General features: G+C 53.4%; 2 protein-coding genes across 3 annotated transcripts; one reads left to right on the forward strand and one right to left on the reverse strand.

The window, feature by feature from the left end:
• Positions 1-134: 134 nt before the first annotated feature.
• On the reverse strand, positions 135-15,476 carry PCSK7 (proprotein convertase subtilisin/kexin type 7). The gene is made up of 16 exons (XM_015884155.2): positions 15,388-15,476; positions 14,470-14,928; positions 13,993-14,127; positions 13,724-13,889; positions 11,950-12,040; positions 11,758-11,812; positions 10,893-11,031; positions 10,056-10,156; positions 6,197-6,364; positions 4,999-5,106; positions 3,967-4,069; positions 2,366-2,522; positions 2,165-2,259; positions 1,846-1,939; positions 1,398-1,515; positions 135-1,238 (listed from the first exon to the last, which is right to left on the reverse strand). The coding sequence occupies exons 2-16, from the start codon at positions 14,914-14,916 to the stop codon at positions 843-845; spliced, it is 2,373 nt and encodes a 790-aa protein (XP_015739641.1). The 5' UTR covers positions 14,917-14,928; positions 15,388-15,476; the 3' UTR covers positions 135-842.
• On the forward strand, positions 15,416-24,309 carry RNF214 (ring finger protein 214). 2 transcript variants are annotated; one of them, XM_015884118.2, is made up of 15 exons: positions 15,542-15,662; positions 15,733-15,943; positions 16,912-16,971; positions 17,519-17,659; positions 18,317-18,456; positions 18,997-19,065; positions 19,878-19,974; positions 20,237-20,325; positions 20,743-20,833; positions 21,275-21,373; positions 21,719-22,095; positions 22,588-22,723; positions 22,959-23,066; positions 23,411-23,506; positions 24,054-24,309. In XM_015884118.2, the coding sequence occupies exons 1-15, from the start codon at positions 15,610-15,612 to the stop codon at positions 24,117-24,119; spliced, it is 1,833 nt and encodes a 610-aa protein (XP_015739604.1). In that variant the 5' UTR covers positions 15,542-15,609; the 3' UTR covers positions 24,120-24,309. The 2 variants fall into 2 exon arrangements, with proteins under 2 accessions (XP_032304942.1, XP_015739604.1); XM_032449051.1 differs by having other exon boundaries at positions 15,416-15,943.
• Positions 24,310-24,528: the final 219 nt, after the last annotated feature.

A 24,528-nucleotide genomic window follows, 5' to 3' on the forward strand; every position in this document is an offset into this window, starting at 1 on the left:
CCACCTGCACAGCCCTCACTCAGCCCTGCCCCGGCTGCAGGGATCAGGGTGCAGAAGGCAATGGGCACCCAGGATGGGGTGTCACAAGCCAAGCAAGGCCTGGGAGGGCAGAGGAGTCACAGAGCGGGGAGAGGAGGGTTTTTAGAAGGCTTTATTTGGAAAGTTGCACAATAGGACTTTGCTGTTTAAAAAACAACCCCCGGCTTTAAAAAAATAAACCAGCGAATCCAAAGACACGTGAACAAAACAGCCCAGCTCGCAGATGAGCCACTGCCAGAGCAACTCCGTCCTCCCATCCCCAGCCCAAAGCAGGCACTGCATGGAGCCCCATCCTTCCCAGCGTGGGCTCACACCCCAGCGAGAAGCAGCTTTGTTTGCTGCAGCGGGTCCCCAGGCAGGGACATCCCACATCCCATCCCTCTGCCCTCCCTGCAGCTCGGGACGGGCACAGGGGTTGTGGCACCCAGCACACACTGCGCTGTTTGTTCTCACTGCACCCCATGACCAGGATGGGTGAGGAAGCTCTGCTGCCTTCTGCCTCCCCAAGCATGCGACTGCATGTGTGCTTGCTGGAGAGGACAGCGTGGCGGGGTCAGAGCGCAGGGGACAGGGAGCAAGCTCCTTGAGGAGTGGGCTTAAGGCTTGCTTTGTTTTCCAGAGCAAGGGAAGGGAAGGTCCTCTCCCACAGCCAGCAGAATTCCTCCATGTTTCTGAGCCGTTTCCAACAGCACCTTCTGCAGGACACAGTGACAATGGTCCCTGGTGGCTCAGGAAGTCTCTGCTGCCCACGCTCAGGACAGACGTACCGAGTAGGGGGACGCAGCCCAAAGCCCCATCCCCTGTTAGCATGTCTGGAGCTCTGTGTCGTCTGTGAGGAGCTCAGCTGCTGCCTCCCGGCCCAGGTACCCTGCTGTGGTGGGGGCTGCAGCTCTGCTGCTAGTGGGAAGTTTGGGGCGGGTGGGGGTCCAGGACCCCTCCTCCCCTGTGTCCTCCTGGGCAGGCTCCAGCAGTTCACACTCCACCTCCATGTCCTCGACTCCCTTCTCCCTGTAGAGTGGCACGGATTCCATCTCCAGCCCGTTCTCCAGGGCTCTGTGCTTCCCTCCCTGCTGGTACCATCTGCAGGCAGTGGAGCCGTGACAGGTCAGGTCGAGCCCAATGTTGTTCCTGCTCAGGCAAACCTCCAGCATGTAGTAGAAAGTCCAGAACACAGCAAAGCATCCCAACAGCAGCAGGGTCTGTGCAGGAGGAAATCCTTTTAGACACAACACCTTCAACTACTGTGTTACCTGGCACATCCCAGGGCAAAGCACCCAGCACCAGTAGGATCAGGATGCAGGCTCTCCTTTGACTCCTTGGCCTGCCCCACACCTCCCAGCAGCCCACAGCAGGCTCACCTTGAGAGTGTTGGCTGTGATGGTGTAGTGCTGCTGCTCAGGGATCTCCAAACCTGGAGGGCAGGGCAGGGAGAAGTCGCTGTTCAGGTACTGCCCACTCATGGCTTCTTCCAGCAGTCTGGAAGATAAGAGGCACCCACTGAGGGTCTCACAGACAGACAAGACTCCCGACAGAGCATCTTACATGTGAAGGCTCTGGAGCAGCTTTCACACCACTGAGGGTTCCCAGCTCAGCAATAGGGCTCTTTTATGCAGCCCAAGACCTGCATTTCCCACCTATTGAGGGTGACCCTGTGCTAGGTGACAGCTGCTGAGCTGCAGCCCCTCCTCCTCACCCTGCCCTGTACCTTGTGATAACACTGCTCCAGTCAAGCAGCTCCAGCTCCTGTAACATCCCTTAGCCCTCCAGCTCCTGCATCCCCACTGAGATGGGGTTGTGGTCTCCTACCTCTGCCGCTCCTTCATCTCTGCTGGGGACCAGGAGGAGCCGTACAAGGTGAGCTGCCACTGCTTCAAGGTCCCAGGCCTCAGACTCTCATCTCCTGGGGAAGAAACAGGTTGGACCAGAGGGAACTCCCATCTGGCAACGCATCAGGATAACCTACCACAGCCCAGGTGCTGGGCTGGCAGCTCCCCAGGGCATGGCAGGGAGCCAGGGTACAATGGTACTGCTGCACGCCCTGGTTAAGTGGCTCTGGGAGGGGATGCTCCCATCTCAATTGCAGTCCCAGCTGTTGTCTTGGGAGCACAGCTGCAGCAGGACTCACCTGTGTCCCTGATGACCAGCCTGTACGTGCCCTGAGCTTCCTCACCCCAGCATCGAACCGTGGAGAAGGTCCAGTCAGCAAAGCCATTGGGATCCCTGCCAGAGAAATGAACCATGAGTTTGTAAAGCAACCTGAGACACGGGGCCAGCTGGGCTGGGTGTCCTGCTCTGTGCTGTGAGCCTCTGTTCCCCCAGTGCTTACGAGTCCATGCTCCTGGTGGTTCCTATCAGGGACATCATGCCACTGGGGCAGAAGAGCCTGATCTCCAGGTTGCCGCGGCGAGGGTGCGTTATGGTGACGGTGACTGCCACGTGCTCCAGGGTTCTCATGCCAGAGAGCTGCAGGTCAGTGGTGGTGACTACGAAAGGACACAAACACTGATGGCTGCCTTCTCCCAGCTGCTCCCATGTCTGAGCCCCTGGAGCCATGAAGGGTCTTTCTAACACCCAGCTCTCCCCTGCCCTGACTCAGGGCCTGCAGGCTCACCAGCCCACCCAGTGGGATCTGGACACTGCAATGAAATAAAACCTTACCCCTTATCTATCCATTCCCTCTGGATTTGTGTAAGCTTTCAGCAGCCCCAGAGGCTGTTTTGAACCACAGCTATACAGGAGACAGATTAGGAAAGGGGATGAGAAACCTGATGTCCAGACTCCCTGTTCCATCCTCAAACCATTCACAACTCCACGGATGCTCACAGCCCTGGAGCTGCTAATTTTAGCAGAGGAAATCCCAGCACATTTCAGAGCAGGTTGCAGCACATGGCTCAGCTTCCCCCTCAAGCAGCCCAGCCAAGCAGCAGGTGGGCACCCTGCAGCCTCCTGTAAGTGCAAGGCAGGTACAGCCCACGACTGCAGTGCACTCCCTAAGGCCATGTGGGGAAAGGGTTAATCCTGAACCAGCCTGCAGCACCTGGGGGACCATAGTGCCCCTGGCTGCACATTCCTCTTCACATACTTCTCCCAATTGCCTCTTTTTTGCCTCTTCCCAAAGCTGCAGCTGCTCAGCTTTCAGCTCTTAACTCCATTTAGGGCAAAAGGAGCAGCTTTAGCCCTAGACCTCATCCCTAAGGCACAGCAAGGCCAACCCTGCTGCCAGACCCCTGCGGTTACCCTCTCACCCCCGGGGTTCTGCAGTGCTGGTGCCTGAAGGGTTGTACACTCTTTATATTCTGGGGCCAGCACAGAAAGAGAGTGTACAACCTGTGCCCACCCAGCATCTTCCAGCTGCCCAGCAAGGAGGGAGGGGAGAGGATCAACAGGAAGGTGCTGGGCTGCTGAGCTCTCCACTCCTTCCTAGGGGACCCCCGTCCTGGGGAGCAGCTTTTGGCCACTGCCAGTCCCCTGCCAGGGGCTGCAGCCAGGGCAGTGTGGGGGTCAGCAGGCAGCTGGGTGCTGCTGGGGGTGGGCAAAGCCCAGCTCTCCTTCCCACTGGTAGCAGCTTGAGCATCGCTTTGTTTATGTGGACAGCGGCCGGCCAAGTCAGGAGCTGGAGCATTACCTAAAATGGTCAAAGCCAGAGGAACAGGTCTGGCTGCTGCCCAGAGCAGCCCAGTGTGCTAAAGCCTGTCTGGCTCCTCAGAGACATCAATCTATGGGATGGAGTTACCGTGGGGAGCAGGGAGGGGGTGCAGATCAACAGAAACAGGTCCTCTGGGGAGGGGCAGCGGAAGGAGACAGGAAAGGGGCCACACAGGCCAGCACTTAACCCCTTTGTGGCTTGCTCTACACTGTAGGTGGTGGACAGGCTCTCAGGCCTCAGCACAAGCACAAGCAGCCATGTGGCACCACACCTGCCCTTACCATTCCATGTGGCCTCCAGCTCCTGTGGCAGCAGCGGGATGCTCCTGCCTTCCTTCAGCACTGGGCTGACATATGAGGCGAGGTATGGAACAGACTCCCAGATCTGCCAGGTGGAAGGCAAAAGAGTTCAGTGTGAGCCTGGTCCCTCCCTGCATGACCACTCCCTCATCTCCTATCACTCTTGCCAGCCAATCATACCACCTGTGTGCAGATACAGGGCCCAGCTTGAAAACCCAGGCAGTGACAGCACAGGGCTGGGGAGGAGTGCCCATGAGTCTAAGTGCCTGTGGGCTGGAGAGGCTGATCAGACTCGTGACTCCAGGAAAACATCACCTCTGGTTTTGTCTCCACCACTTGAGTGGCTTTGAGTAGTTACTTGGAGCTGTTATGTTTCAGCAGCACAGCAGGGTAGGACTCAAAGCCCTGGGAGAAGAGTGAGTAGGCCGTACAGTCCCATGAAAAATGGGGCATTGCTGGCAACAGGCAGCAACCCTGCATAGCCACGCGGCACTCTGTAGTTGGGTGAGGACAAAGAGTCAAAGGGGAGAGCTCTGGTCTCCATGCAGCTGGTGGTATGAGGGAGTAGAGGTTGGGATGTCCCTGCTCTGACCACAGCACATCACAGAGGCCCTGGGACACAGAGCTGCCAGCTCAGAACGCCCCAGTTCTTTGAGACATGATGCCCTCCCTGCAGCATGGTGCACGTGGAGAAGGTGCTGGGGCTGCTGACGAATCTCCCCAAGCCATGAATCAGAGCTGTCGTCTCCCACGAGCGAAGGTTCTCGCCCATGGCTATATATAGTTGTGAGAGAGTAGCAGCTCAGCAGCAGGTTTCAGGCATTGCCGAAAGCCTCATGACTTCATACCAAAAGCAGCCTTGTAGAGAGGGCCAGCAGGATGACAGCCTCACTGCTGGCCTGGACTCCTACAGTGTCACCCCACTGCACTGCTAGCACAGGGAACTGTCCCTGCTGCTGGGGTAGGTCTGCTCTAGGGGCCTCTGGAGCACAGCTGGGACAGGGGCAGAATTACCTTGGCAGCATTAACCAGCCTCCAGGCGTTGAGCAGACCAAAGCCATGCTGATGGCTGTGGCTGAAGCCGGCCCGGTTGACGTCCCACTTTGCGTGACGATCCTCGTACTGAAAAGAAATCAGAGGCATCAATTACATTGGGGGACTCTGGCAGCCCTGCAAACCCAGAGCAAAGGAACCAGGTCTGAAGGAAAGGAGGCTCAGAAATCTCCTGCGGAGTGGGGAGGCAAACCTATATGGCCTTATTAGAAAGAAACAGGTTGACCTTTGCTTGAAACAAGTCCCAGGACAAACAGGCTTCCCAGCTCCTCAGAAAGGAAATCAAACAGCACAAAAGGGCACAAATGCCTCTGCTCTGAAACATCCCAGCTGCTCTTTTCCCCCTGCCACCCAAGCCACGGCCTGTGGAATGGCAGAAGCCTGGGGGAGAAGGAACCTGGTCGTTTAAATCAACAAGATTCAGGCCAGAAGGATCTGTGTTCCATCATTTATCAGGTTGTAGTACTAAGGCAATGCTGGCCTGAAGTTGTGGAAAACATTGCTGTGTGCCAAAGTGAGTTTCCTCTTAGATACAGCACAAGCTGGACATAGATTTCTGCTCCCTGTGGGCTGTGAAGGAGCCCTGTCCTTTGGAATCAAAAGCTCCAATCAGTTCCCACTCCAGGTTTCTGCTGTGAGCTCCACCATGTCAGCAGGAGCTGGGCTGGAGTCAGGGCTGTGCAAAAGCAAAGGCTGTGTTTGCTGCTGAGCTCTCTGTTATGTTTGTTTCCAAGAGCTCAGCTCTCTGGAGAATACAAGGAATAGCTGGTGCAGGACAGAGCTCCTTGCTTTCCCAAGGCACAGTGCTGGGTGGCACAGTGGGGATGTGTGTCAGGCACACTGAATGTTCACACACTCCCAGGGTCTGCAGGCGAGGACCGGTGAGCTCGTGGAAGACCTGTACGGATGGAGACACTCCTGGAGCAAATACCCCATTTGTTATCATGATGACAGTGGAAAATGCCTCTGCCGCATTCCTGGATGGAACATGGGGTGAGGGGAGAACGCCATCCATTTGCTGAGAGCCAAACAACTGAGAGATTTATACAGGGGCAGACAGACATAAACAAGAATGTGCACTGCAGGACCACAGCCATCCTGCAGCATCCTCAGAGGGAAGCTGTGGGAGCTGCAGCAGGAGGGAGGGCTGCTGGCTCACCTTGGTGGCTGTGAAGACAATGATGTGCTGCACATCTCGCCAGGTGAGGCATGGCCGCACCTGCAGCATCAGTGCGATCATCCCTGCAGCAAGTGGAGCAGCAGCTGACGTCCCCGTGTGGCCCTCTGTGCATCCTGTCCCCTTCTGCAAGTCCCAGTCTGTCGTCACCTTCAGAGACAGAGGAGAGATGCCTCCTGTCACGCCAATCTTTGCCATGCTGCTGTGGCTGGGTTAGGAATGGGATCAAGTGAGCCGTGCTCTTGTGCCATACGTTTCATGGCAGCCCACGCTCAGCCACACAACCACCTGCCCTGGGGACACACGACAGTGGCTCAGTTGCTCCAGAGGGGCATCCAGAGGTCAGCATTGCTCCTCACACTATGGAGACTGTATAAAAGGTGGAGGCTCTGGGACTGTGAACAGCTAAGAAATAAGCAATGCTTGAGCACAACAGGCCAGAGAAGGCAGATGGTGGAGAGCTTCTGAAGTGAGAGCAGCCCACGGGCACTATGTGGGAGCAAGAGCCCTGATTTACTGCATGAGCACCCCCAGCAGTGTGCAGGATGGTACATGCAAGCTTTTAGGTTTGCTTGACAGCCCTGCAGTGCTGATCTATTGCTTGTGCATTACCATCAGCAATACTGATGCAATTGCTATTGCTCTACACGAGCCTGAAGAACAGATCCCCCAAGGTCTGGCTGGAAACGTGAAGAGGGGGCTCAGAAAACTGGCAGTGGAAAAGAGTCATGCACAGGCCCATCTGGCCAGCCCCCTCCTCCAGTGCCAGGGCCCACTGGGACACCAGATTATTCTTTGCTCAGGATGGTGAAAACCTTTTCCAACCCCGGGTGTCTCTGCTTGTACTGAGCAGACTATCCCAGGAAAGGAAGAACCAAGCCCCTGCAGCATCGATGCCATGGCAGTTACAAGCAGGCTTTGTGAAGCCAGCAAGGCTTTCACACAAAATGAGAGAGAAATATCATTGTAAGCTCAAAGACTCGCCCTTCAGAACACAGATGTGGGGAGTGGTCCCAAGCCCCTGCCTGCATCAACAGCCACTAATCTGCCTGTCTCCAGCAGTCTCTTCCGCACCAGCAGCTTCCCCCCCAGCCAGCAGGCAGGAATTTGCAGAGCACAAGCTTTCCTTCTCTCTGTGGTTGCTGAGATCAGGCTTAGAGACAGGAGGGGTAGCCAGAGATCCCATCATCCTCCCTCAGCCCGGATCAGAACAACAAGAGCAGGGCAGCAGCAGGGGGAGAGGGTCAGGGATTAGTTGCTGAAAAGCCTGGAAACATTTCCCAGGCAGCTCCTGGCCAGGCCTTGGGTACTGTAACCAGTATGAGGTGGTTTCAGTTCATCTCCCTGGGGGCTCTGGGAGGTGACATCTCTCAGCTCTGCTCCCATAGATGAAAACCTGCACTGGTCAGGAACAGGCACACACACACACCATGCTCAAATGCTGCAATTAGGACCCAAATGCCAATTTGAACAAGCTGATTAAGAGGGAAACTATTCACGGGGAACTCAAACTCGACATGAAGACTCCTGGGATGCCCTTGTTTCAGGGATAACACATTGCAGTTGTAAAGCAAAGAATGCAGATAACTTCCTTTGGACAGGGAGAGGAACAGGGCCTGAACTAAGCAACTTGGAGAGAAGCTCAAGGCAGCTTCAGGGCCCGTGTGACTCTGGCTTATACTCCCTGCTGACCACACTGTAACCCCAGAACCACAGGATGTCTGCAGAGGGATCTTACTGGGCTGTGCAGGAGCACACAGAGCCTCAAAAGAGGCACTGGGAGGTTCCCAAATTATGCCACCTCCTTGCGAAGTGTCAGTGCCCGTCTCCCTCTGCTCTCAGCAAGGAGACACACTGCACTGCCAAGAGCTGCACTTTTTGTTTCCTTCTATGTTTGATGCCATACCATCCTGTCAGCTGCTAACAGCTTCAGTTAGCACTCAGACACTGCACGTCCCACAAAGAACACCGTGAGCAGCATAAACTTTCAGTAGGAAATGGAGCTCATGCCAGAAGCTGTATTAAATTCTTCCCATTAAGGAAACCACACAAAAGTTTACAGACTGGTAAAAGAAAAAAGCCCAGCAGATGGCTCAGCCCTTAATCCTGACACCACTAAAGCACAGTTACAGGGCATTTAAGAGCAGGAGACTATGAAAAGGGGTGTGCAGGTTTTAACAAGAAAGGGGCTCACACAGGAGCAGTCACATCAGTGAGAAGAAAAAGGATGGCTCGGTCATACTCCATTCCCAGGCTCTGCACAGCCTCTCCTTCTGGCTCCTTGGTGGAATACATCATTGTCAGTATTCAAAACGAAGGGGCATCTGAGACCTCCAAAGCTACCTCACCACCAGCAGGCTGTGGGCAGCTGGAGGTAAACCCAAAGACTTGTAACTCCTGATCAAAGTACAGCAGCTCCTGATGAGAGTACAGACCTTACTTGGCTGCTGTTGCCTTGTTTCCTAGCATCGACTTTCCAAACCAGCATGGGACAACTGAAGTTATTTCTGATACTAAAAAAAATAAATGAGCTCCACTCTGGGTTTTACTTTCCCTGCTGTATGAGCTGAGTCATTGCTCTGGGCAGATTGTGCTGTGCTGAAGTTTGTGAGCGAGATCTGCCCTGACCCTGGGCTGTCAGAAGAGCTGCACAAGGACTTGTGAGTCTCAGCTGAGAAGCCCAGGCTCTCCCATTCCCTGGCGTGCTCCTCTCCCAGGCTCTCCCTGTTCGCCTGGTTTACCCAGCATGCAGGCAAGCCTGTTTGACAAGTCCACATTCAGCACCTCTCAATCAGGCACAGAGCCACAGCCACACTTCCCTGCTCATGGGATCATCTCTCTTCTGCCTGCCTTGGGAATGGGACACCCCAGGGTGGCTTGGGCTTTGCAGCTCCTGGTGGCACCACAGAACAGAGCCAGCACGCAGCCATAGGGGTTGGCTAGACTGATGGCTCCCTGAGTGCACCTCTGTCCTGGTAGGAACGTGTTGGGTCAGGCCTGGGGCTGGTGAAAACAGGCCTGGCTGCTTGGCTTGGGGAAAAAGGACATTTTGTTGACAAGAAGTCATTTTTTGGCAAAAAAAGGAAAAGTTGATAAAAATATTCAGGAAAAAAAAAAAAAAAGCAGCTGAAAGAGACACATGTGCCAAAACAGAAGAACTGTGGCCAAGCAGCTTAAAGAGACCAATGTTGCTCCTGGCTCTCCATGCAGAACAGGGGTGACAGGACATGACGCAGCCATAGCAGACACCCCATCACCACCCTGGCCCCTGCTCTCAGGAAAGCTCCAAGCTCCATCCCTGCTGTCCAAGAGGGGCACACACAGTTGGGATGCAGCTTGTTTTCCAGCTGTCACTGGGGGAGCTCCTGGTGATGTTCCCAGGGACACACTGCAGAGGAATTTCTTAGGGGTCACCCAAGTGGCCCCGGTCCCAGAAGATGTCTCCCTGCAGCTCCCAGCAGCACAGGGCAGGAGATAAGACAAGGCAGTCCCTGTCCCTCTTGGATCCTGCCTGCAGTTGAGGAGGCAAAAATGACGCAGACAGGATCTGCATTTGGGGACAGGAACACAGCATGCCCAAGGAACACCCCAACTGAGAGAGGGCTGCTGCGCTGCAAGTTACCTGCTGACAGACAGTGACAGCACTGGGAACAGCTAGAAACAGGAACCTCCTGCTCACAGCACTTTTTACGTAGGACCTAGCTAAAAAGCATATAAATTCCCTGCCTTTTAGCTGTATGGTGGTTAGAAGAGACAGAGCCTTGTCCCTGGTCTGTGCTGGACTGTTACAGCCCTGCAGCTGGCAGAGCCTAGGGGAAGACGTGCCTCACGTGGTACTCACGATGCTCCTCATCATCTTGTCCCCACCACTGAAGGTCACAGCCAACATGGAGGCACACTCCTCAGCATAGAATGGCATGGAGCCCATCTCGTCCACTGCACCTGGAGGAAAGCAAAAGGCAGTGACCATATGAAGCCTGTCTCACTTTAACCACTGAAACTGCAAGGTGATGAACCCCTGAGGAGCTGCTCTGCTAGCTGTGCTTCTTCTACATTCCCATCTGCTACCATGGCCTCTACTCGTGGGTGCACTCTTCCCTTCCCCAAACACAGAGGAAGAAGGGGAGGGCAGCATGGTTGCCTTGCTGCTTTGCAATGTCTGCTGCACCAGGCAGATGCCTGGCTTTGTCAGTAACAAGCCCTGAGCACATCCTAACTCCCCAAAGCTCCAGGTGTGCAGATGGACAGGAGGAGGGTCAGACCATGGTGCATATGGCTTCCTAGCTCCACACACTGTCCCTCAGCACCAGGACTGCTTTCAGTGCAAACACTGCCAGCAGAGAAAGCACTGACAGGACCCGCTCCTGGGAGCTGGGGAAGGAAACCAGACCCAAGCCTGTATTTTTCCAAGGCTGGAAGATTTACAAGAAAGGCAGCCACTAAAAACAACCTTTCACTGTGCTTAATATTAAACAGCTTTTCTACCCCCCATGTGGTTTCTGGCCTCAAGAAAATGGATTAGATGTTTCTTTTCTAACACACATAGTGGGAATGCTGCGTGTCAAGTCATTCCCCAAACACGGCAGCATGGGTTTCACAGCCCCAGTGATGGAAGTCAGAATGCAGGCAACGATTTCTCCTTCCCTGAGAAAGAGCAAGATGGAAGATGTGCACTCACCTATTGTGACAGTGTAGATGGAGTTGGCATAACCATCATAGTTGCAGTTGTCATTGTGCTGCCCACCATTGCCACTGGCCACCACGAAGATGCTCCCGAAGCCCCTGCGGCCGGCTATCACACCGTGCTGCAGGGCAGCCTGCAGAGAGGGGACAGTTCTGTAGGTGCTGCCTTCCCCAGCATCCTGCTGAGTGAGGCTCTCTGCTCCTCAGTCCTGAAATACACCTGATATACTGTGCCCCAGAACTTCCTCCAGCAGTCTCTGCATGCAGCGAGAGAACAAACTGCGTAACTGGAAACCATTTGTCACCTCAAGCTGATACCCCAGTTGTCAGCATTGCTCTGAACGGCACAAAACAGCTATCTTGTGGTTAGCAAAGCACAGCAGGAGGCTGCCAAGCAAAAGAGAAATTAAGCAGAACCACATCCCGCAAGCAACTCAAGAGTCAGTTCTGGGGCTCCCTGCAGCAAGCCCTCACTGCATCACCCTGCAGCAGAATCTGTTTGCAGGCAGCTGTTAGTGCTAGGAATGCCTGGCCTGAGCTGAGAGCACCCTGAGCATCCTTTGGGTTGCAAAAAGGTATCAGAATAACACCAGAGGTTGCAAAACAGCATTTTCCTGCTACAGCCACAGCCAGCCTCTCCTTGGAAAGCTCATCCAGCACTGCCTTAAAACTGTCCTCCCACAGCAACATCACCTCTCCCCACCACACAAATGTGTAATACCTCTGCTGGCAGTGATGGGAGCCAACAATTGTGTGTTGCACCACAGCAACACCCTGCCCTGCCTGTTTAGGCAGGGAAAAAGCCACCAGCACTGCAGGGCCAGGCCAGGAGCAACCTGTACTGCTGAACTGCTTTGTACCTTTCCCAGCTGATGGGGGCCATCCACAGTTTTCCCATCATCATCTGGACCCCAGCTGCAAAGAGAGACACCGTGATGTAACAGGAGTCACAGACAGCAACACTCCCTCCTGTTATGGTTTGCCATCAGGGGAGCTACACAGCATTGGAGTAATGCAAAGAAAGCTGCCCAACTAGAGGTGCTCAGGCTTACCTGCAGCTGTAGATGTCATTGATCTGATAATGCTTGTTGAAGGCGATGGCCTCCATGCTGTCAGTGAGGGGCCCATCCAGCACTCGGATGCCTGAAAACAGAAGACAATGAACGTGACTAAAGGGGATCAAAGCAAGCTGTGTAAACAGCATGAACAAATTCCTCAGCTGGTTCACATGAGGGACGCCTGCACTCCCAGCCTGACTGAACCAGATCTCCTGGAACTATAACCAGGGATCAGGCTGAAGGGGCACAATGGAGTCAGGATCTGGAACTTCAGACACATCCTCACGCTCAGTTCCTCATCCTCTGCCAGACACGGCTTTTCTGTTATGCAAGTACTCCAGTCCCATTGCCAAAATCAAGTTAGGGGGAAAGGACAACTGAACACCAGTTAGACTCACTCCTAAGTGCTCCAGAGCATCCTTGCCTAAAGCATTGTTCCATATTATTGCTTCTTTTCAGGGTTAGTCCCTGCCTTGAGCTATTGCTTCCCCTTCCAGGTGACCAAATGGCCAGACATTGCTTTGGGATGGGTGACATGCTTGACTGTTGAGGAAAGGGCAGAAGAGACGTAAGACACCTCAATTACTGTGCTCGGGACCTTTACAGCAGTACAAACAAAAGCTCAATGCAGAGTTTTCCTTGAACCTAACCCTTAATAACTACAGTTTTACATCACAGTTTTGGCTGGCAAAGAATGTTACAAATGGAAACCAGGCACACATCTCAATTAAGACTATTTATAAACAGTATAACTGCCCACCCATCCCAGCTCCTGCCTGGCATAGCACATGTGGCTTTTTACTGTCACAGCTGAGCAGCCCAGCTAGGGATGTGCTGGCTCTGCCTGTTCCAGCACTGTGCTGGCTTCAGCACTTCCATGCTGCCGTGGCATATCTCCCTGTGCTCAAGGCTTTCCTCCTGCACTCACACAGCAAAGTCAGGCTTTTGGAAAGCCAAAACTCAAAGAAATGCTGGGTCCTGCCCCAGTGAGCTTGAGCTAACTCCTTCTTACTGCTGTATTCACAGTGCTACAGTTAAACTACTGAGCTGATCTCTTCTCCTACCAGCCTGGTTTCACCAGCAGCTTCTGTCTGCAGTCTCTTTGGCAGGTTGGAGAGTAGGGCTGTGCTGTGACCCATAGGCTGCTCTGGAAGTAATCCAATGGGGTGCCACGAGCAGGGCAGGGGCACGGAGCTGCCTGCAGTGGCCTGGGGAGTTTGGTGCCTCCAGGACCCTGTTGGCACCCTTGGGCAGGGCTACCACAGGAGGCCGGTGCTTGTCATAGGGAATGTGGCACCATCTGCTGGGTGTGGAGAGAATCACACAGCAGCACTGCCAAGCACAGAGATCTCACTTCCCTCTGCAGAGGACAGAGAGAGCTACGGAGACAACCAAAGCACGTTGCCCAGCTTTGCACAGGGCAGAAGTGCGGCCCTTTGCGCCCAAGGGGAATGCAGGGTACTGGGGGACATCTGCTTCCCAACACCTCCAGATGCAGCCTGTAGCTCTGCACTGGAGTGGACATGTCTGTCCAGTGTGGCACCACACATATAGTGAATACTCTGGAAACTCCCAGCACACACCTTGCATACTGTCAGGCTTCTCTAGAGAGGCCACCAATTTTTACCTCTAAGGAAGGAACCAGCCTTAGAAAACCCTGATTCACAGCCTGATTCACAGCCACCTCTGCTGAGCCACTTCTCCAAGGGACCGTGCTCCAGCAGCACTTGGGGAGAGCAGACACACTCAGTGTATTGAGTGCACCTACCTGCAATGCGGCTCCCGTAGGCAACTCCCACCGTGCAGAAGCTGTTGTTGGGCACAGCAGCGATCTCCCCTGCGCAGCGAGTACCGTGGTGGTTGCCATTCTCTTCGTCAGGGTGAGGCATGGGGTCGGGGTCGTTGGAGTTCAAGTCATAGCTGCCTTCTGGGCACTGAAAACAGACCCGTGGTCACAACTCAGGCTTTAACAGACAAGTGGCCACCACCAGGGTGTCCCCACACCTGGTCCCTCACACCCACAGTGCCAGCACTCACATAGTTTGGCTGTATGTCCTTGATGGTGTGCTCCACGCCATCATCCACCACCACCACCGTCACACCGCGCCCCGTCACGTTCCTCTCCCACACACCGGTGACGTTGATGTCCCTCCCAGGGCTCTTACGGTTGTTCTGAACAGCAGAAAGGACAGTGAGAGCAGCGGGTCAGCCCTGAGGGCAGGGACCTTTTGTACAGTTATAAAGCACAGGGCTCAGAGTGAGTAAAACCAATCACTGAGGAGTGGTTCTACACAGCCAGCAGGCAACAGCTGCTCAGTCACGGAGCAGAGCACCAGCATTGCATGGGCAGCACCGGATGCTGCTCCTCACAATATAACAGTGGGTGAGCACGCAGAGCTCTCAGCCTGCTTCCTCCTTGCCGCAAGCACAGATAGCTGCTGCTCTGCCCATGTGACACCTCACTCAGAACCACACAAAGGGCCCCACATTGCCATCAGCAGGAAAACCACTCACCAGATGCCACTGCTGGGGGTATTTGGGATCATTAAAGTGCAGGCTGCGTTTGGAGCGCTTCAGAAGCTTCTGTTCCGAGTGCCACCGCACGCTGTCATGCTGTGCAAACAAAGTGTCCACCGATCTCCTTATTGCTTCGTGTTCGGGTGTTGCGTGGCTGTCAGGCCGGTAGGAGAAGAGGTAATGGCCCTTGAGCTCCCCAATGCGGCCCATGTTCACCAGCCCTGCAGTCTGGGCCAGCTGCTCAGCCCGCTGCTCCAGTTCCTCCTCCGGCACATCCAAGCTGACGGCCCACGCCAGCTCCCCGTGATGGTGGGCCACACTATGGCCATCATCGAGTCCGTGGGACAGCACCAAGGGGATCCAGGCAGCTCCCAGCCAAAGGCACGTGTGGATGCAGCGCACAGCCTGCGCTCCTGCGCTCCATCGCGGCTCCCGATGCGGCATCAGACAGGCAGGCTGGAAAGGAGCCGGAAAAGAGGGTTGGTGATGAAAAAGAGGAACAGAGACAATAAAGAGGAAGGATGAGCTCTGTTCTCACTGCTCGCAGTGGCAGCTCCCACAGCACTCAGTTGTGTTTGCTATAGATAACTGGCACACTCCAGGTCTCCTCCCTGTCAGGCCCGGAGCAGGCAGCGCCCGGCCGATCCCTGCCCTGTGCTGTGGGGAGGCAGGAGGTGAAAGCCAAACTCACGGCGATCAGTGGCTGCTGCCAGACCCGCTTCACCCCAGGCCTCAACGCTCCCACCGCCCCCACAGGCCGCCGGGCCGCCCCAGGCCAAAGTCCAGCTCCGTGTGCGGGGCCGGGCAGGTCGCACAGCCCCGGCAGCGCCCACCACCACCCGCCGCTCCCCGCCCCATGTCGGACTCTGCCGGTCCCCAACGAGCAACGCGAGCCCGCAGCCCGTCCCCGCTCACCCTGCATGGGCCGCCGGTGCCGCTCCGCAGCCGGATGCCCGCGGCCTCTGACAGCGGCGTCACGTCCGCGCCCGCCCCTCCTCGGCCGGACCTCCGCTCCTCAAGGGGGCGCCGTCCCCTCGGCCCGTTCCGCCGTGGGCAGGAAGGGGCGGGCCGGGCCGGGCGCTACGCGGGCCGAGCGGCGCGCTCCGGGCTCACGCCGCGGCCTCTGCACGGTCCGTCATGGCGCTGGAGCAGGCGCAGGCCGAGGGCCCCGCCGCAGCGCCGCCAGCCAGGTAGGGCCGAGCGGAGGGACAAGGCCGCGGGCTGGAGGCGGGCGGAGGGTGACATGTTTGTTTTGCGCAGCCTCTCCGCCCCGGAGAGCCCCGGCCAGGCGGTGTGTGGTGGGGAGGCGGAGCCCGCGGCCCTGCCCGGTGAGGAACCGGCGGCGGAAAGCGAAGGGGAGCCCGAGGCGGGCGGCGGAGCGGAGGCCGCGGGGCAGAGCGATGGGGCGGCCGAGGAGGAGAACGACACGGAGGCGGCGGCAGTGAAACCATCACAGAACATCGCCGTGCAGGTGGGGGTCGGTGGGCTGCCACCATAGGGAGGGAGCAGCTCCGGGGGTTGGTGGTGTCTATAGGCTCTGTAAGTAGAATGAGCCAGCAGTGCGCTATGGCAGCCCGGAAAGCAAATGGGATCCTGGGCTCCATCAGGAGAGGGGTGGTCAGCAGGGATAGGGAGGTGATCGTCCCTCTCTACTCTGCTCTTGTGAGGCCCCATCTGGAGTACTGTGTCCAGGTGTGGAGCCCTCAGTACAAAAAAGATATGGAGATTTTGGAAAGGGTCCAGAGGAGGGACAGGAAAATGATCAGGGGGCTGGAGCACCTCCCCTATGAGGACAGGCTGAGGGAGTTGGGTTTGTTCAGCCTGGAGAAGAGAAGGTTGCGGGGTGACCTCATTGCAGCCTTTCAATACCTGAAGGGAACTTACTCCCAGGAAGGGAGTAAACTCTTCGAAAGGGCTGATAATAGCAGGACTAGGGGAAATGGTTTTAAGTTAAAAGAGGGAAGATTTAGGTTGGATGTTAGGGGAAAGTTCTTTACTAGAAGGGTGGTTAGGCCCTGGAACAGGCTGCCCAGTGAGGTTGTGGATGCCCCGTCCTTGGAGGTGTTCAAGGCCAGGTTGGACGGGGCCCTGGGCAACCTGATCTAGTAAAGGTGTATGTTGGTGGCCCTGCCAGGCAGGGGGTTGGAACTACATAATCCTTGAGGTCCCCTCCAACCCGGGTCATTCTGTGATCTGTGATTCTGTGAATGGATGTGTTGGTATAGAGTGTCCCCATTTGGGTCTGAGATATTGCTTTGGGATGCCTCCAGAGCTGGAGGTGACGTGCGGAATCAGACTTTATAACCAGAGATAGGTTATAAAGCAGGTATGTGTTTATTCAGCGCTGGGCACATGGGGGATCACTCCTCCTATCAGAGGTGATTGGAGGGATGTTGGGAGTTTGTGGGGGGTTCTAATGGGAGCCACCACCCTTTACAGACTGACTTCAAAACGGCCGACACGGATGTGAACACGGATCAGGACATTGAGAAGAACCTGGTGGGTACTGAAGCCCTGTGGTAGGTCGGGGTGCTGCTGCTCCTGCTCCCACTCTGTGGTTGCAGGGGGGGATTTGGCTGTACCTGGCTGCTCTGTGGGTGCTCTGAAAGCTCTGGTGGTGTTTCAGCAGCCAGCAACGTGACCCATGTTCTGAAACGCTGATGGTAGAGGCAGCGTCTGTGGGACTTGGTAGCTCTAATGTGTGCTATTGATGAGCAAGAAAGGCCATTTGGCAATTCAGTGGATATATGATGCAAATCTTGCTCTGTTTCTGGCTCTTTAGCAAATGAAACAGTGCTTTTCCCCCCTTTAATTACCAGCTTTATCTTCTTGAGCTGTCCTCTTTAGAAAGCAGCACTGATATCCATCTTCTCTGACCTATAGAGTTCGAGCTATGAACCACATTGAGCTGTGGTTCTTGACAATATAAGCCTCGGCATCTACTGGGCTTCTATACACTGTTCTGCTGAGCTGTCCTGTTTGTGCCCACACTCTGTAGTGTGATGGAGGGGAAATGTTCTCCTTGAATTTCTGCTCTCTGCTGCAGGACAAAATGATGTCTGAGAGGGCTTTGTTAAAGGAACGCTACCAAGAGGTGCTGGACAAACAGCGGCAGGTGGAGAACCAGCTGCAGGTGCAGCTTAAACAGCTCCAGCAACGGAGGGAAGAAGAGATGAAGAATCACCAGGTAATTAGCAAAGTCTTCTGTTTATGGTGCCCATTAGCAGCCCTGCCAGGTATGTGGTGGAGGTGGGCTGGTACTGCTGAGGTGCAAAGCATCATAAGAAGTGGCAGTGACACATGGCAGTTCTCCCAGTGTATTACAAGTGTATTTTACAGCATTAAGGATTGAGCCGTGCTCAGATCTGGGTGGTGAGCAGTTTAGAGCTGTGCAGCATCTTGCATTTCTGGTGGTCTTACAATGTCTCTTTAACACATGCAAGAGTTTTTCCACTTGGAAACTGATGGAGAGGGTGGTGTGAAGTGAGAATTATCTCCGTGCTGTTATATTGGTGTCACTAGTTGTTGCCAGTGGGTCCCTAGCTTGAATGAGTGATTCCCATCTATCTCTGTGGAGCTCAGATTAAGACAAAAGGAATCATGGGTGGTTCATCAGCTAGAAATGGTCCTCATAAGGAGACAGGAGAACCTCTAGTTCTGACCTTCTGTCTCTGGGTTGCCTTATAATAAGCTCTATGAACATTGGGGTCTACTAGAATGTAAGATCACAGACATTGAAATCTTTCTGTCTCTCCAAATTTAAGATAATGATGCGTTTATAAACAGCAAAAGCCATTTCTTGAGGATTTTGCTCTTTACTTGGGTGATGCTTGTGCTACTCTAGGAGATTCTGAAAGCAATTCAGGCTGTTACCATCAAGCGGGAAGAGACAAAAAAGAAGATGGAGAAAGAGAAGAAAGAATTCCTGCAGAAAGAACAGGATCTGAAAGCAGAAATTGAGAAGCTCTGTGAGAAAGGCAGAAGGTATAAGTATGAAAAGTAATATTCCTGTTTTCTTGTAAATTTCCTGCTCAAATAGCCTACCTATGCCTAATGGTTTGTAACACTCTGCATCAGTCACGCTTTGCTTTAAGGCGGGCAGCGTGCTCTGTGTGAAGGATCTTACTAGATCCAGAGGTGTCCTGAAGCAGGCAAAGAGCTCCAGGTTCCTTTGAGTGGTGAATTGGTGTTTTTATGGTGCTGCTTTCATAATGACTCCCAGCACTCAGCTCCTTTCCCCCTGTTTGCAAAGCTCATGTTGTCAGAGGCACAGTTCTCTGTGGTAGATCCTGGATAAAAGCCACAGTCTTTGCTCAGTGTCATGATGCAGCAGAATTTTTGCTCTTGAGGACGGCAGTGGTTGCTTGCAAACATATTGTGTGTAGTTTGGTCTTCAGAGGGTGTTGTGACATTGAGCACGCAGCTGTGCAAATACACAGTGTAAAGCTGAGGAGAGCAGCACTAGTGGCTGTGCGTTAGCACCTTTGCAGTAGGTAACTCCATCTGTTCTGTATCCTTGTGCAGGTTGCTGAAAGAGCAGGAGGAGAAGGAAAACAAGATCGCTTCTCTGATTGCAGAGCAGTCTGATGAGAAGTAAGGCTCTTATTTGTTACTGGGTTAATGTTATTGGACATACTTGTACTGCTGGTCATTTTGTCTTGGAGTCCCTTATGGGACAGGCTGGAGGTGGTGGTCTAACAGTGCTGTCCAGTTATGCATTCTAGATGCTTCATCTCCCCTTCCAGCAGGTTTGTGCTCACAGCTTCTGGATTAAATCCTTTTGGTCCTGGTCTCAAGGAGGCTCCTTGATACTTGTGGCATAAAGATCCCACGAGATTGGAATTTATGCCTAATGGATTGACTCAGCTTGTAGCTGTTACTTCTGACTCCCTGACTTTTGGGAAGCTGAAATTCAAACCTATTTCTCTGTGCTGTTCCCTACAACTGCCCAACTACTTGAAACCTGAACACATTAAAGCTATTTTAATACTGCAGAGAGAGGTTCCAAACCCAGTCGTGGGTGGGAAGGACCATCTTCCTACTTCTTTGGGACCAGGAGTGACTTTTATCTATGCATTAATTCAGGTTGCTTCCCAAACTGCACACCATTCACTGGAGCTGGCCAGAATTTTGGTGAAGGCTGTTCTTTCCTCCCCTCTTTGCTGAGCTGTACACATGTGTTTGCACAGCATTTGTTTGCATGCTCTAGAACAGTTCAGTCCTGAGATTCTGACTCACGCAGCCTTGGGAAATGTGACTGGTGTCATGGTCTGGATGCTGCCAGTATTTCACAGTTCCACTCCATCAAGAGTTGCAAAGATCAATTGGCTTTGTGGGAGTTTGTCTGCTCTCTTCTTTCAAGTGATTCCAGTGCCAAAGCAGACTTGTTCTGTTTCTGTCTGCAGGCAGCTATGGGAGATGGAGTTAGATAAGCTGAAGAACCAGCACAATGAAATCAATAGGAACATTCTCGAGGAGACAGAACGGGCCTGGAAAGCAGAGGTTAGTAGGTGACTTCTTCCTCTTGTTTGCAGGTGTTCTGTTGGGATTCTAGGTCATCAATGACAGATTCTATGAAATTAAGAGCAGTTGAGCATGAGGGCAAGAAAAGGATTAAGCAATTGTCAGTGCAGTGAACATTAGTTGGGATTGATGCTCCAGTGCATGCAGTGTGGTGCTTAGTGGAGAGATCACAGTCATGGTATTGCAGCAGGAAATAAGGGCGTACAGAAACTGCACTTCACATGGGACCCCTCTGTGTTAGATCCTGTCCCTGGAGAGCCGAAAGGAGCTGCTGGTGTTGAAACTTGAAGAAGCAGAGAAAGAAGCAGAGCTGCACCTCACCTACCTCAAGTAAGTCCCCGTAGCCTCACAAATGAAATGGTGATTTGAATGTGCCTTTGTGCCCAACTGTTCTTACTCCAAAAGCTTGACAGGAGTGGTTCAGTTTCCTTTATTCATCTAATGTGATTCAGTAATGTCACAGGACAGAGTTGTTTGGCTGTGCTTACATGTTTCCTGTTACTGCTCATCTGCTGTGTAGGCACAGTATTGACTGTGGTGTTTGTCTGTGTGCACCAGATCAGTCTGTGCTGTGGTAGCACCATGCACTCCTATTGTAGGGTTCCTCCCCTGGGTTTGAGCTCTCCTTCCTCCCCTGCTATGGGAAAGCAGAAGGGTTCAGGGAGTTGGTTGGTTGCTTCCAGCTGCTCTGACTTTGCTCCCAGTGACAGCACATTTGCAAGAGGGAATGTTAAATTGTTCTTGCAGGTCTGCGCCACCAACACTGGAGACAATGAGGCCAAAGCAGGAGTGGGAGATGAGGCTGAATAGGATACGAATGACCAAGGAAAGTGTCCGAGTAAGTTCCTGTCATGCAGCTCCCAGCTTAAGAGTGTGTGGTTCACATTAATGTGCTTAGTTGCATCTCTCTTTGGGAGAAGAGTAAGACCCAGGAAAGAGGTTTGTGTCCCAAAGCATTGCACAGTCAGCATCTGCGAACAGCTGCAGAGCTCTGCCTGCATCCATACTCATGAATGTGGACAAGCCATGTGGATATGAAAGCAGTGTGTTGGGTTAATAACAGAGGCAGTTAGTCTCTCTCTTTACGGATCCTTTCTCATTCTCTTCAGTCCTGCAAAACCAAGCCATGTCCGCCTTAGGGCCTGTGACCATTCTGGGGCTGAGTGCTTTGTTGAAGCAACTGTGCCTGGGGAGTTTGCCTGTTCCAGGCATTCAGAGCCCCAAAATCCTTTAGGCGGAGGCTTTGATAAACATGCTTGTTTTTTTTCCTCTCTTCTAGGATCAGTTCAATGACCACATTCAGATGGTGAGAAATGGAACGAAGTTGAGCAGCCTCCCACAGATCCCAACCCCAACACTGCCACCTCCACCCTCAGAAGTGAGTGCCTCTCCAGCCTAACAAATACAAGCTTTGATTGCTGTGAGGCTCTGGGAGTAGCCTGTTTGCTGGTATGTGACTGGCATTGCCTATGCTAAGTGCATAAAAGGAGACTCTGTAGGATTATACTTCTTGGAGTTCTCTGCTTGTCCTTTAATACAGCTGGGCTCACCTGCTGTCCCTGTTGAGAATGGTCTGCATGGCCCACAGCTGCTACAAGATGTGTAATGGCCAGTGGCTGTGGCTCAGCTCATCTGCCCGGTTGGGGAGGAAGATACTCAGCTGTGTTTTGAGATGGACTTACTCTAACCAGCCTTTTCTTTCCCCCCTGTTTTTCTTTCTCAGACAGATTTCATGCTGACGGCATTCCAGCCCAACCCATCCCTTACTCCCAGGCTCCCATTTCCCATAGGACCGGTTCCTGTTCCCATGGTCATGCCAAGTGCTGATCCTCGGGCACTCTCCTTTCCTCTCCTGAACCCTGCGATCTCCAGACCCAACCAGCCTTCCCCACCGCTGCCTGCATCCCAAGGAAGAAACAGCCCGGTCGTGGCATCGCTTATTGGCACACACAGTCCTCACATGACTCCTGCAGCCTCCATCCCTCCTCCACCAGGTCTGGGAGGAGTTAAGGTCACTCCGGAGTTTCACAGGTCACAGCCAGCAGATAAGCTGGAGAAGCTACTGGAGAAGTTGTTAACTCGATTTCCACAGTGCAACAAGTAAGTGTCTCATGATGTTCTTCCCTGGGAATGAAAGCTTCTGGGTGAGGTGTGAGCTGGGATAAGGTGAAGTGATGCTTATCTGGAGGTTGAGAGGAAAGTAAGTAAAGTCTAAAGGCAAAGGGTGGGTGCTCTCTGTCAGTAAGACAGATTTGGAGATTTATTTAGAAGACAGCATTGACACCTGAAAGCAGCCAGGAGCTCTGCCTTCCTCCCCTGAGGTGTTGCAGCAGCTGGGCATTATCTCTTGTTCCAGCTGGGATTTCCCTCACTTCCTGCTGTTTTAGGGACAAGCTCAGCATGTGACACATCTCATTTGGATGAGAATATGAGAACACATATTTCTCTGCTGTGATACAGCCTTCCCCTGGTGCTGGGGTGGCTGTGTTGCATGGAGCACTGTTGCAGGTCCTTTGATGGAGGGGCTCCCTCTGGGGAGGCCACTTGGCTCTAGTGGTAGGTGGGAGCTCTTAACAGGCTGCTGTTCTGCAGGGCCCAGCTCACCAACATCCTGCAGCAGATCAAGACTGCTCGGAGGACAATGGCGGGTCTGACTATGGAGGAGCTGAACCAGCTGGTGGCAGCCAAGCTTGCAGAGCAGCAGGAGCGGGCAGCAGCTGGGGCTCAGGTAGGATTGCTGGTGTGGTGTTGGGGGACATGCCAGGCTCCTGGTGGGCGGCTGCAAGGAAATGTAGCCTGGGTGGCAGAGAGAAACGAGCAGCTCCTGTTCCCTGGCTCCCTGCACTGAACTGAATGGGGCCCACTGGTGGGACAGCACAGAGCTCAAGCTTGGGTTGTATATGCCAGGGGAACTGTGCTTTACTTCTGAGCATTTCTAATATGTCTTGTTTGCTTTCCCGCAGCCTCTCAGTCGAATCAGAGCACCCATGTTCTCTGCTCCGCTGCCTCAGATCAGCACACCCATGTTCCTGCCCCCAGCCCAAGTAGCTTACCCTGGAACAGCATCACATGTAAGAGTTTGTGGTTTTTCTGAGTGCAAATCATCTCCAAGGAAAGCCAGCTGGGGAGGGAGCCCTTCTGAGAAGTGGCCAAAGGGATGAGCTGGTGAAGCAGGGATGTCTCTTTATCCTCACATAGCTATTCAGGCTGCTGGGTTAGAAGGGAAGGGTTGGAAACATGGGTTCTTCTGTGCTGTGCATCAAAGGAGGAAAGAATGGCTGCAGGATGGATTGGTGTGTGGGGAAGAACTGGGCAAACTGGGGCCCCTGGCAAGACCAGTAGCTGCAACACTGAATATGTGCAGGTGTATCTGTGTAGTGTAACTGTCTGCCTTGTGTTCCCTTGCTCAACCCAGACCCCAGCTGCTTGTAAGCTGTGTCTCATGTGCCAGAAGCTTGTGCAGCCCAGCGACCTTCATCCCATGGCCTGCTCGCATGTGCTGCACAAGGAGGTAAGTCCTGCCTTGCTACGTACATCTCCTGTGTTCCTTAATTATGGTTCCCGGTGCAGATTCCCTCCTGGGTCCCTGTAGTGAGTTCCTGTTTGTATGGAGACTTTGCCAGGAGCAAGGTATGATCAATCAGTTGACTTCTCTGTGTCCTGTCGCTTCCCCCTGCTCTTAGCTGGGCCACCCTGAGTAGTGTCTGGTTGTGGCTTTAAGAACAAGGCTATCCTTATTCAGCTTTGGAGCTTGTGCTCATCTTTAGGAGGGTTAAATCTTGGCCTTTTGCCTTCCTGGAGGAGGACAGTCTGGGAGGTTATAGGACTCAGGGTGATGGAGCTTGCACTCTCACCTCGTGGCTGGTGCACTGCAGACACATGTACAGGAGCTCAGTTAAAAGGGGCTCTCCAGTCCCAGCAACCTTTTGACTGAGCTATTTCTAAGGAGCAAATAAGCCATCCCATAAGCTGGATGCCCTTGGAAAATAACGCCACACTGCATTCACAGCACCTTTGAGTTGTGCCCGGTGGCTTTTGACTAATTCTCTTTCTTCCAGTGCATCAAATTCTGGGCACAAACCAACACAAATGACACTTGCCCCTTTTGTCCAAGTCTCAAATGACGGCTGCTCGAACAAAGTGGTCCCACGGGAGGAGTTGCTGTGAATAGACAGGATCAGTCCTAAGATTTCTACAGTTCTATATTTATACGACCATGTATACACATGTACATTTTTATTATATAGGTAATGTGTGTATAGAAAGTCTGTATACATACGAATTCATAAATAAAGTGTGTATATTATGCAGTGATTTGCTGCTGCTCCTTATCTCTTAGTTTGTAGCGTTGCTGGCTTCCTTTCCAACCTGTGTTAAAGCACAACCTGCCTGCTGGGACTCCATTACCCTCAATGGGAGCTCTCACATGCCCACTGCTGCTCCTTGTGTAGTATTTCCCCTCCTAACAAATAACAGATTGCAGATGAAAAGCTTTTTCGTATGTTTCTTTTTAATGTAATAATTTACTGTGTT

Source organism: Coturnix japonica, chromosome 24 (genome assembly GCF_001577835.2).
Source record: "Coturnix japonica isolate 7356 chromosome 24, Coturnix japonica 2.1, whole genome shotgun sequence".
NCBI lineage: Eukaryota > Metazoa > Chordata > Aves > Galliformes > Phasianidae > Coturnix > Coturnix japonica.